Source organism: Chiloscyllium plagiosum, chromosome 11, assembly GCF_004010195.1.
Source record: "Chiloscyllium plagiosum isolate BGI_BamShark_2017 chromosome 11, ASM401019v2, whole genome shotgun sequence".
NCBI lineage: Eukaryota > Metazoa > Chordata > Chondrichthyes > Orectolobiformes > Hemiscylliidae > Chiloscyllium > Chiloscyllium plagiosum.
Window position 1 is genome coordinate 68,149,936 of NC_057720.1, and position 13,710 is coordinate 68,163,645.

Genomic DNA, 13,710 nt, shown 5'->3' on the forward strand with positions numbered 1-13,710 from the left:
ATTCTGGTCTCCTTCCTATCAGAAAGATGTTGTGAAACTTGAAAGGGTTCAGAAAAGATTTACAAGGATGTTGCCAGGGTTGGAGAATTTGAGCTATAGGGAGAGGCTGAACAGGCTGGGGCTGTTTTCCCTGGAGCGTCGGAGGCTGAGGGGGGATCTTATAGAGGTTTACAAAATTATGAGGGGCATGGATAGGATAAATAGACAAAGTCTTTTCCCTGGGGTCGGGGAGTCCAGAACTAGAGGGCATAGGTTTAGGGCGAGATGGGAAAGATATAAAAGAGACTTTTGGGGCAACGTTTTTACGCAGAGGGTGGTACGTGTTTGGAATGAGCTGCCAGAGGATGTGGTGGAGGCTGGTACAATTGCAACATTTACGAGGCATTTGGATGGGTATATGAATAGGAAGGGTTTGGAGGGATGTGGGCCAGGTGCTGGCAGGTGGGACTAGATTGGGTTGGGATATCTGGTCAGCATGGATGGGTTGGACCGAAGAGTCTGTTTCTACGCTGTACATGTCTGTGACTATAACTCTACATCCTGTTAATTTGTTAATCACTCTGCCACATCTTGAATCAGTGAGTCATGCTTCACTTCAAAGTTTCTACTTGTACTATTCTTGAATGTATACATAAGTGCCCAATGTTATTTTGACTCTGATTCTTGCTTTCCTTTTTCATTTGATTGCTGCCACATTTTGAGATAGTTCAAGTGTAATATAGTGGCACTTAGTTTGTTACAGTTATGCGAGCAGAACATGATTAATTCATAAATTTTACTGCAGTGGTTTCTAACATTTTACTTTATTCCTCAGACACTACCAGATGCATTACAACAAATGACATACATACAAGCATGGCAGATCCATAGAACTAGCTTGGAAATTATTCCTCGATTTATTGGAAAATTTGATAATATTCTTGTTCTGGATTTGTCACGGAATTCAGTCAAGGAGATTCCCAAGGAAATAGGTTTGTATAAGTGAATTATGGTGAGTAGGACTATTCTCTTTCACTATATATAGTACTACCATTCTATAAATGCAACTGTATTTATATCCAGTAAATACATCTCGATTATTTCACATTCTATCTTAGAATCATTAATCTTAGAAACTTACAGCGCAGACAGAGGCCATTTGGCCCATCATGTATGTACTGACATTTTGAAAAAGCAGTCATACTTTATCCCACATCTCCACTTCTGGTCTGTCACCTTGTTCTCATCCCTGAGTACTTGTCCAACTTCTTTTTGAAATTAATTACCTAGTTAGCTTCCATCATCTTTTCAGTCAGCAGTCCAAAACATGAGTGAAATAAGATCTCCGAATCTCCCCTCTGGATTTTTTGGTCATGATTTGAGGGCTCACTGACATAAGGGGAATATTTTTGTTCTGTATACTCTATTCACAACTTCCCAATATCCTGAAAAATATTGGTCACCCATAGAATTCTCAGTTCCAAAGACAGCAGTTCTAACTTTTCAAACGTCTCTCATAAATGAAGTCCCGTATCCGTGACAACATCCTGATGAATCTGCTCTGGATCTTTTCTAAATCCTTATAACTTGCCTGAAATGTGGTGCCCAGTTCTGTAACTCCATATATCAACCACTCTCTGGGAGAAGACGTTTTTCCTCAACTCTGTTCCAAATGGCCTACCCTTATTAATAGATACTGATTAATAGATAGTACCTGAGGCTGAACCGTGATTTATGGAGTAGTAGCATGATCCCTTTGCTATTACACACTTCTATTTATAAACAATGCGACTCATTTTTTAAAATCATCATTACAACTTGCCCTGCCACCTTTCAGAATTTGTCTCTTTGACTTTTTATGTGTAATCTCAAGAGTTCCCAACCCTTTTTTGCTTCTGAGGCCACTCTCCCATATTATTAACATTCCACTGTAACACAAGGTTGTTTTTGCATAATATTAGTTTTACATTTAATCATAGAAGTATTATATTTGACTAACTTGTTCATATGATTAGAACATTGATTGCATAATATCCAGTGTTGTACTGAGGAAGCTATGTGCAGAGAGAGGCTAGAACCAGCTGGTAACTATTTGTTACAGAGGTGATTTAAAACTCTGTCATACATTAACTTTACTCACTTTTTAATCAGCAACTGGAAATTAGGTTCTGTTTTATTTGCCAGTGCTGTTAAGTCAGTGTCAAACAAAAATAGGATATGACCTCACTAATCTCTAAACCCTAGCATTATTGGCACGGACTAGACCCATTCTGAAGAAATGTGACTGGACCTGAAACATTAATTCTGCTTCAATTCCATTGATGCTGCCAGACCTGCTGAGATTTTCCAACAATTTCTGTTTTTGTTCCTGCATAATAGCCAACAACTGTTATCAAAAGCAATGTCTCAGATACTGGTATCTTGTGTTCTTCAGCATACTTTTAAAACTACAATTTTTAAGCAAACATAAGCTGAATGATTTGAAACTTCTCTGCAAGGAGCTGCTGCAATTTTAATTTCCAGTGCCATTTATCTAGGTTAAACGCCAAGCTAAAGAAAACTAAAAATACAAACATGATATATGAAAGATTTGGAAAGCTTTTCTCCTTTTAGGCTTTTTTATTCTCTCAGCAGACCTCAGAGCTGTAGCTGTTCATCTATAGATTATAGTAACTAGGAAATACAAGAATTCCATCCAGTGCCCAAAAGATTGTCTTTTGATTTCAACAGCTATTTCTTATGATACAAGTGCCAGACCTGATTTTACCCATATTACCAAGAAGCCTTGAGGATATGACCACATTTTAATACATATAAATGGAACATACACAGTTAGTTTTAACAGATGCTAAATGTACTTAATTGATCTTACATTGAAATATTCTCTTCCACCTCCTGGATTTCTTTCTCTCCCCAGTTCTGGATTGGATTCAGTACAATTGCCAGCTATTCTTTGATACTCCATCTAAGTGACCTTTCTCAATGTGTGAACCTTGCTGATTGTTAGGTTCTTTTTCTTGAGGTTCGTACACACTTGATGCAATTGCAGACGCCAACCTCTGTGAAGAACCAAAATTTTATTAAGCAGGTACAGTACAAGCTTCCTGGAGGAACCTTTAACGCACTTCACAGGGCTTGCAGAGCCGTGTCAAAGATCTCCCTGAACAAAGAAACAATTCTTCCTTTATACAAAATCTTTACATCACAGTCAGTAATGCCCACAAGACAACCCCCAGCCATCCACCCACAGTCACATGCCACTCAAGACACAATGCAGTGACCTAATCATCTCCAGAAACAATGTAATATAAATCATCCCTTAATGGCCAGATCTGTTGAAAATCTTTTTTTTTAACTGCAGAGTGCAGTTAGAATTTTAATTGCAATTTTCTAATTGATTCTGAATAGCAGGAGATGACAATGTAAATAGTAGGAAATGACAATGTAAATCGGCTTCTGACTGATAGGAGATGGCAATGTAAACTCTGAATAATAAGAGAGGGCAATACCTGCAAGACAGAAAAACACACTACCCTACCCTCGGGACATCCAATTTCTTGTAGGTCAGCAAAGCAAATTAACCTTATAATATCTCATAATGAACTGGCATGTTATTGCACAGTGGGAATATCCAACCATGTTTGGTGCTTCCACTCATCCAATTTACAAGTATTTTTTCTAACATGGGTTTTTAATTATGTCATTTTAAAATATCTCCCATCTTGAAAATTAACATATGCACACAACCTTCAAGTCTGGGAGTAAGTATAAAACAATCTCTGCAGAGTGTTGTCTTAAAAGTACATTGGACATATAACAGTTGCTTTCAGAAAAAAAATTATTTTAATTGTCGCAAATGTTGGTCTGCAGTTAAAGTCACTTTCCACAAAAGTTGTGCACTAGGATTTCTTTCTGATGTCTGGATATGCCTTTCCTAAAAACTGTGGTGTTTGATTCCAAATTCTCTTTTGGGAAACCCCCTCTGTATTTATGTGGTCATTGAGTGGGTTTCCAACACTCAAATTTTGAGAGGGGTTTCACGGGAAAGAAAGAAAGGAAAAGGCTGTTGGTCCAGACAAATTTTCTCTCTAACTCTCTCTCCCTCTTTAAATCTAATCTCTTTTCATCCATTAACTGGATTACGTTACTTCTTTCTGAAAGTGTTGCTGATTTGGTATTTCTATCCAAGCAACTTATTTCTTGCAAATAGAGTCACAGCCATGTAGCATGGAAAACAGACTCTTCGCTCCAACTTGTCCATGCCAACCAGGTTTCCCAGGCTGAACTAGTCCCATTTGCTTGCATTTGGCTCTTACTTCCCTTAACCTTACTTTAGGAGTAAATTACTGTGGATGCTGGAATCTGTACTGAAAACAAAACATGCTGGAAATCACAGTGGGTCAGGCAGCATCCGTGAAGATAGAGCAAACTAATGAATCAAGTTCAGATGATGAATGAAGAGTCATCTGGACTCGAAACAAGAGCTTGCTCTCACCATGGATGCTGCCTGACTCACAGTAATTTCCAGCATTTTTTTTGTTTAAGTCTCTCTAAACCTTTCCTATCCATGAAACTGAGCAAATGTCTTTGAAATGTTTTAAATGTATCTACCTCTCCCACCATGTCTGGTAGCTCGTTCCATACACCCATCATCCTCTGTGAAAAAGTTGTCTCTCTCATACATCTTTCCCCTCTTGCCTTAAACCTGTGCCCTATAGTTTTGGACTCCCCTACCCTGGGGAAAAGATCTTGTTTATTCATCTTATCTATGTCTGTCATGACTTTATAAATGTGACATTGTGGCTGCTTGGAACTGGTATATTTTGCTTTGCAAAATGTTCTTTCCAAAATCTTTTGAGATGTATTCAGTTAATGATATTGTAAATATTACACATTCATAACCCAGAGAAGGGAACAGTTAGAATACATTAGCCACAAATTTGATTTAATGACATCAGACAATTTTGAATATAATTAAATTGCTAGGTTAAATCAAAATGTTTGCTTTAATAGTTAAAAGAAAAAAAACCTTAGTAAGTCAGTAATTTATTCTAAATTCATATATTAGTTTATGTGATTAAAGACAAATTATTCCTAATCAGGAATGTGACTGGAAGGAGACAAAGTGTATCAATATGGGTCGGTACTGTATTTAACAGGATGTGACTGGTGGTGTCACTTGAGGATTTGTGTTAATGTCTCAAATATTCACTATTCATTTACAACTTAGATGATGAGATAGAAAGCTACACATTCAAGTTTTCTAGTGACACAATCATCAGTTGCATTATGAACAAGGTGGAAAGAAGTATAAAATGATGAAACATTAGATGAAGTATTTGAGCAAATAAATCTGTGGCAAATTGATTTCACTGTAGGCTAATGTGAGATCACCCACTTTGGACTGATGAAGGACACAGCAAGGTACTTCCTTAATGGTGAGAAGCTAAAAATGGTAGTGGTCCATGCACAGATCATTAAAATGTTATGAATAGTTACAGAAAATGACTAAAAAGACAAATAGAGTGCTGGCATTTATATCTGAAGAAGTCAAATTCCAGGAGGTAAAAATAGCTGTAACTATAGCTCTGTAACTATAGAAAGTCCTTGTTAGATCATATCTGGATTACTGTAAGCAGTAATCTACTATTTCTTGGAGGCATATATTTATATCGGTCTGAGCGGGCAAATATAGAGTTTTAAACATTTTTTCGCAGGATGTAGGAGTCGTTGACCAAGCTAGTGTTTATTGCCTATCCTTATTGGCCTTGAGTAGGTGCTGGTGTGTCACTGCAATTCATTTGGTGTAGGTACATCCTACAATGCTGTTAAGAGCGGGGTCATAAGATTTTGATCCAAGTAAATAGTACCTGGACTACAAGGGTTAAATTTCAAGATCAGGCAAATTAGTTTGTATTGCTTGGAATTCACAAGATTAAAAAACTTATCTGATGAAGTTTTCAAAATATCAGGTGAAATTAAGAATAGACTGACAAACACTACTGGGTGGACTCTTGAACTAGGGATATTTGAACCAAGTTGTTCAAGATTGAAAGCAGACAATATATTTACAAAGGGTGGCTGAAGTCTGGAACTCTCCTCACCAATGGCACTTGGTGTGACATCAGTTGTTCATTTTAAATTGGAGATTGTTAGATATTTCTTCATCTAAAGGTATTAAGAGATACGGAGCAAATAGGTGTATGTAGAATTGGGTTGCAAATCATAGAGTCATAGAGATGTACAGTATGGAAACAGACCCTTCGGTCCAACCCGTCCATGCCGACTAGATATCCCAACCCAATCTAGTCCCACCTGTCAGCACCCGGTCCATATCCCTCCAAACCCTTTCTAATCATATACCCATCCAAATGCCTTTTAAATCTTGCAGCCTCCACCACTTCATCTGGCAGCTCATTCCATACACGTACCACCCTCTGTGTGAAAAAGTTGCCCCTCAGGTCTCTTTTATATCTTTCCCCTCTCACCCTAAACCTGTGCCCTCTAGTTCTGGACTCCCTGACCCCAGGGAAAAGACTTTGTCTATTTATCCTATCCATGCCCCTCATAATTTTGTAAACCTCTATAAGGTCACCCCTCCGCCTCCGTGGCAGAACAAGTTTTAAGGGTGAACAGGCCTACAGATGTCCCTATGTTCAAATGACCTGAAGGGTTTATTCTGAAAACAGTGTGAAAGGTTTAATGTTTTCCTACAATATAACAGTCATTGCATTTCAAAGCTAGTTAACTGATTCTAAAACATTTTGGAACTCTGAGGTCATGAAAGTAACTATATGAATGAATATTATTGTTATTATTTGCAACCCAAACCATAACGTTTTGAAGATTTTTTTTGTTAAATTAAAAATTCTAGGCTGAGATTTTTTAGATTGAACTTTGTGATATTTTTGCTTGTCATACATGAAATTAAGTATTACTCAGCTGCGAAATCTGAACAAATATATTGTACAATGTTATGTTGCTTAGTGATAAAATACTAGATTAATGTTGACAGCAAAAGTTGACTTTCACACCTTTACCTTCCTCCCCTTGCAGGACAATTGACCAAATTGCGAGAGCTATACATCAGTTACAACAGATTGCGTGCAGTGCCTGAGGAGCTTGGCGACTGTGAGAATCTGGAGAAACTAGATCTTGCTGTGAACAGGGATCTCTGTGATTTACCTGAACAGGCAGGTGTATAAAATTTTACCCAGTTTCTTGAGTTGGGGAAAATAGAAGGTTCTCCGTATTGCTCAAACATATTCACACACTGAAATACAAGGGTCTGTGCACTATAGCATCAGGTTCAGCTTATGGGCAACTGGACTTTGTATCTAAGACCTCTGATGAAGAATATAATTATGGTTGTCATTCATACTGTTAACTTAGCTGGGGTGAGATATCTGTAAAGGAGATGGTCTCACATCGTCAAGATTATATAAAGCATCTAGTATAAATCCTGTGCAGCATTAAATCAGTGATATTTGAATGCCCTGGGTACTTCAGAATTTTGATTTTAAAGGAGTCTCAATGTATTTTAAACGATGTATCTTCCAGAGAAAGAATTCTGGACACACACATGAGCAAGTGTGCACTGAGTTTGACCTGGCCAGACATTCTGGTTCGGTTAGCAAATAATAACAATAATATTCATTCACAAAGTTCCGTTCATGACCTCAAGAGTTCTAAAATGCTTTAAAATCAGTTAATTATCTTTGAAATGCAATGGCTGTTATAATGTAGAAAAATGCTAAAACCTTTTACACTGTTTTCAGAATGAACCCTTAAGTGATTGGAACATTGGGACATCTATAAGCTTTGTTCTGCCACTCAGGAGATTAAAGCTGATTTGCAACCCAATTCTACATACACTTACTCGCTCCATATCTCTTAATGCCTTTTGGTGAACAAATATCTACCAGTCTCCAGTTTAAAATGAACAACTGATGTCATGCCAACTGCCATTGGTTTGGAGAGTTCCAAACTTCAGCCACCCTTTTTCAGTCTTGAACAGCATTGTAAATGAAATTTCATAGCTGCTTGTATATAATAAATGTACCTTTGCATTGGATACATTTGGGAATAAAATAGAAAACACTGATAACACTCGACCAGTGTCAGTGTACAGAATGTAGAGTTGCGTTGACCTGAAATGCTAACCTCTTCACAAATTTGACATCATCCTGGGACTGATTTTACATTTAAAATGTTTCTTGTGTCCTGACCTCAACTATTGTAGGAATTATCATGAGCTGCAGTGGAATTCTAGATGTATCAGTTGAACCAAATCCAAACTGGACAGTTCTCTTTATAGCATATTTGGATCTCTGAAGCAGTTCTGTGTAATGCAAATGATATTTAGATAATGAATTTTAGGATAAATATTTTCTGATATCTTCTTTGTAGATTTTGGATTGTGCTTTTTAAATTAGCCTTTTAATCATATTCTTTTTATGCTCATCCTTTCTTCCTGGCCATTTAGTCATGTGTACTATTCTTTTTTGACGCTGTGGCTATTTACAATGCGGTAATTTGAAGGGGCACCTATGTGCTTGGAAACTTTAGGATTAGTGCACAATCATACGGCTTAGAACGAACATTGATTGCAAGGCTCTTTATAAAACATTTAAAAATAAACACAGCTGCACCAATGTCAACAGATAAAAATAGTTACATCTTTCAAAATGCAAAATAATTGCAAATGTCATAAATATTTTAGCTGAAGTCCCATACACATTGTGGAGCATGGTTGCTCAGTTGTTATGTTGCTCCACAACCTACATCATGAACTTTAAATAACACCATGGAATTGCATTAGAAAGTGATCATGAAATTCATTGGATTGTTCTCAACCTATTTGTTTTATTCTTTCATTGTATGTGAGCTTTGCTAGCACAGCTATAATTTGTTGCACATCCCCTAATTTGTTGCACATTCCTTTGAGAAGTGGCATGTTCTCTCTTGAATTGCTGCAGTCCATATGCTAACAATTAGAATGATTGGAGAATGGGAACCTGCCACTCTTAATGATTCTGCACTCGGAAAGTTAGTTCTACATTTGCTTGTTTTGACGATTAATTGACTGGATGGCAATTATAATTTTGTTTTGAGAGATGACTTCAGGGCCAATGTGAAAATTTGAGTGCAGCAGTATCAGAAGGATAATTTTTGAATGATTTCAGAGTTTTTAATCATTCATCACCACACTTATTGTGTTTAAATTCTTACAATGTTTTAATTTTTTTTTCTATTTTAAGTGTTTCAATGCATAACTTAAAATTATGGTCAAATTTATTTAATATTTTACAAGTTATATTTGTTAAATACTTAAGTCAGATAAATTTAATTTTGCTTAATGTTTTAATATGAATTTATTTTGATACTGCAGCAGCTTGGCAGATTTGTGATTGTGGCTTTGGGCACTGCACTAAGTGATCTGTCCTTTTTAGTTGCAACAGGGAACACTGTAGGGCCATGCGGAGTACACACAGTGAGGGATACCTCCTTTCTTTGCAAATGAAATTCTCGCCCAACCACTGCATTAGTTAGGTTTGTATCTTAACTGTCGGTCAATGGCAAATGCTGTTGTGTTGCTGCTGACTGCAAAATCTGGATCACCTGTTTACCTGTGTTCACTCTACTCAATAATGTTTTGAAACAATTGCTTAATAACTTTGGTGAAGCACTGAATTTGTTTGATTGCAAATTATTTTCTCTTCTGTAGCTTTCTCATCTACAAAAGCTGTACCATCTTGACCTGTCCATGAATTGTTTCACTACATTCCCTTCAGCTATTCTGAATATGCCTGCACTGGAATGGTTAGATATGGGCAGTAACAAACTGAAAGAACTGCCAGAAGATGTAGCGAGGTAATAAACAGGATTCTGAGAAGTAGTTTCTTGATTTTCTGTTCTTCCAAACACTTGAAATTTAAACATTGCTAGCCTTATAGTATCACAATCTCTTTTAAAAATGTATTTATTGTGATTAATGTTTACATTTACATTTAATTCAGCTATTTCTGTCAACATGTAGGTAAAAATGATTATCACTTTTCTAACATCTTCAATTTCTTTTAAGTGCTGAGTATATGCACACAGTTTTTATATTAACAAAAATATCTGATGAAATCTTAACAAAAACATAAAAATTACATTTTATATCTGTCTGGACATATGGTTCCATAGCACCTGAGTACCTGCCGGAAAATTCCTTTATGATGGATCAAACATATCTAATTATAAAAGTAGCCAAATGATGAAAATAGTCTGATTGGTATTATAATTACTCATGTATGCAGGCTCTTACTTCATTTTATTTCACATATTTCATCATCTATTCAACTCAGAATATTTTGCACTGAGTTTTATTTATTTGACCTTTCTTGAAAATAAAAGGAAAATGGTGTCAGTAACTCTTGAGGCCACAATGTGGAGCTACAAATGTTCAACTCTATATGGTTACATTGCAATGACGTACATGGCCTTTTTGAAGATAAAAACCTTAAAAAAAACTTTGACTTTGTCAACCTGTGAAAGCTTATAGCACTCATTCCTCAAATTTGGCTGCCTTTAAAAAATTGTCACCACCCTTTCTCTTGCAAGCAGTATTCCTTACTAATGGAACAACCACAGGTTCTATTTTAGAAAAGGCTATTTTAAACAAGGTTGTGTCATAGGACCAAAATGCTTATCCATTTTCTTTGCTGCAATACTGAACCTCAACTCCAGCAAATTTGTCAAAGGTGGGGAGGTGATCTGTAGAATACCTGGGAAACTTTCACCTACACCACCTTCTGTCCAAAACCACTCAAACCTAAGTGTATGAATTTCAGTATGCAAATCATACCTGTGTGAGCACTCACCCAGAAACTGCACTTTCTCCAAAGCATATGAGAAAATAAGCCTTTCACTAAACATTTAGAAAAGTAATCTGCTCTTCCAACCAGCTCCTATAGCACATCTCCTGCTTTCAAGTAAGATTTTGCCATTTAACTTCATGGACCTTTTTTCCATATGTCACTCCTCGAAGAAAGATGATGAAATTTATGACTAACTCCAATGCTCCATCTCAGCCTTAGGCTAAGATTACAGAGGAGAAAGTGCTGGATGTCTTGAAACGGTCAAAGGTGGATAAATCCCCAGGACCTGATCAGGTGTACCCTAGAACTCTGTGGGAAGCCAGAGAAGTGATTGCTGGGCCTCTTGCTGAGATATTTGTATCATCGATAGTCACAGGTGAGGTGCCGGAAGACTGTAGGTTGGCTGACGTGGTGCCACTGTTTAAGAAAGGTGGTAAAGACAAGCCAGGGAACTATTGACCAGTGAGCCTGACCTCAGTGGTGGGCAAGTTGTTGGAGGGAATCCTGAGGGACAGGATGTATATATATTTGGAAAGGCAAGGACTGATTAGGGATAGTCAACATGGCTTTGTGCATGGGAAATCATGCCTCACAAACTTGATTGAGGTTTTTGAAGAAGTAACAAAGAAGATTGATGAGGGCAGAGCAGTAGATGTGATCTACATGGACTTCAGTAAGGGGTTCAACAAGGTTCCCCATGGGAGACTGATTAGCAAGGTTAGATCTCATGGAATACACGGAGAACTAGCCATTTGGATACAAAACTGGCTCAAAGGTAGAAGACAGAGGGTGGTGGTGGAGGGTTGTTTTTCAGACTGGAGGCCTGTGACCAGTGGAGTGCCACAAGGATCGGTGCTGTGTCCTCTAGTCACAAAGATGTGCAGGTCAGGTAAATTGGCATGCTAAATTGCCCATAGTGTTAGGTGTATTAGTCAGAGGGAAATAGGTCTGGGTGGGTTACTCTTCGGAGGGTCGGTATGGACCTGTTGGGCTGAAGGGCCTGTTTCCGTGCTGTAGATAATCTAGTCTAATCCTATATGCCTCAGAGATTTGGACAATCTAGAGGATTTTGTTATTTACATAAATGATTTGGATGCGAGTAAGTTTGCAGATGACACCAAAGTTGGAGGTGTAATGGACAGCGAAGAGGGTTACTTCAGATTACAACAGGATCTGGACCAGATGAGACAATGGGTTGAGAAGTGGCAGATGGAGTTTAATTCAGATAAATGCGAGATGCTGCATTTTGGGAAAGCAAATCTTAGCAGGACTTATCTGCTTAATGGTAAGGTCCTAAGGAGTGTTGCTGAACAAAGAGACCTTGGATTGCACGTTCAAAGCTCCTTGAAAGTGGAGTCGCAGGAAGATAGGATAGTGAAGAAAGCGTTCGGTATGCTTTCCTTTATTGGTCAGAGTATTGAGTACAGGAGTTGGGAGATCATGTTGCAGCTGTACAGGACATTGGTTAGGCCACTGTTGGAATATTGCATGCAATTTTGGTCTCCTTCCTATCTGAAAGTTGTTGTGAAACTTGAAAGGGTTCAGAAAAGATTTACAAGGATGTTGCCAGGGTTGGAGGATTTGAGCTATAGGGAGAGGCTGAACAGGCTGGGCCTGTTTTCCTTGGAGCATCGGAGATTGAGGAGTGACCTTATAGAGGTTTACAAAATTATGAGGGGCATGGATAGGATAAATAGACAAAGTCTTTTCCCTGGGGTCGGGGAGTCCAGAACTAGGGGGAATAGGTTTAGGGTGAGAGGGGAAAGATATAAAAGGGACCTAAGGGGCAACTTTTTCACGCAGAGGGTGGTACGTGTATGGAATGAGCTGCCAGAGGATGTGGTGGAGGCTAGTACAATTGCAACATTTAAGGAGCATTTGGATGGGTATATAAATAGGAAGGGTTTGGAGAGATATAGACCGGGTGCTGGCAGGTGGGACTAGATTGGGTTGGGATATCTGGTCAGCATGGACAGGTTGGACCGAAGGGTCTGTTTCCATGCTATACATCTCTATGATTCTATGATTCTAAGTGAAGAAAATATTTGAGCAGAGGATCTAAATCCAAGACTAAGTTCATGGTTTAATAGGGAACAGTGTTTCCCATTCTCCATAGGGTGGCATGGTGGCTCAGTGGTTAGCACTGCTGCCTCACAGCAACAGGGTCCCAGGTTCAATTCCAGTCTTGGGTGACAGTCTGTGTGGAGTTTGCACATTGTCCCTGTGTCTGTGTGTGTTTCGTCCCACAGTCACAAAGATGTGCAGGTCAGGTAAATTGGCTATGCTAAATTGCCCATAGTGTTAGGTGTATTAGTCAGAGGGAAATGGGTCTGGGTGGGTTACCCTTCGGAGGGTCGGCGTGGACCTGTTGGGCTGAAGGGCCTGTTTCCGTGCTGTAGATAATCTAGTCTAATCCTATATCCCTCAGAGATTTGGACAATCCAGAGGATTACCAGTAGAACCTTTGCAGGACCCTCCAAACTCTGGGGCAAGAGAGCTGGCCCAACAGCAATTTTCTCTCCCCAATTAATGTATTGAGGTGCTAATCATTCAAAACCAGCGCTCCTGATGGGACGTGGAGGTCAGATGCCTAACATGTTACTCCTGAAGCAACAGCTCTACTGTAACCTGGTCACAGCAGGACATTGCCGGGAGGACAGTGATAACACTTTGGGGAAGTCCTCAAAACATCCCTGATGGGATCAAACATTCCTGCCAGGAAGGACCTGAAGAGAGAGCTAAGAGCAGCAAGGAGGAGACATGAAAGGTCCTTAGTTGGTAGGATTAGGGAAAACCCTAAGGCTTTCTATAGGTATGTCAGGAATAAAAGAATGACTAGGGTAGGAATAGGACCAGTCAAGGATAG

General features: G+C 38.5%; 1 protein-coding gene across 2 annotated transcripts in view; it reads left to right on the forward strand.

Moving 5' to 3' along the window:
- The window catches only part of lrrc39 (leucine rich repeat containing 39), a 38,513-nt gene that overhangs the window by 10,742 nt on the left and 14,061 nt on the right, over positions 1–13,710 (forward strand). For both annotated transcript variants that reach the window (XM_043699692.1, XM_043699691.1), the window contains exons 2-4: positions 815–971; positions 7,036–7,172; positions 9,707–9,852. In XM_043699692.1, the coding sequence (XP_043555627.1) occupies positions 815–971; positions 7,036–7,172; positions 9,707–9,852 (440 nt within the window). The remainder of the gene's footprint in view (positions 1–814; positions 972–7,035; positions 7,173–9,706; positions 9,853–13,710) is intronic.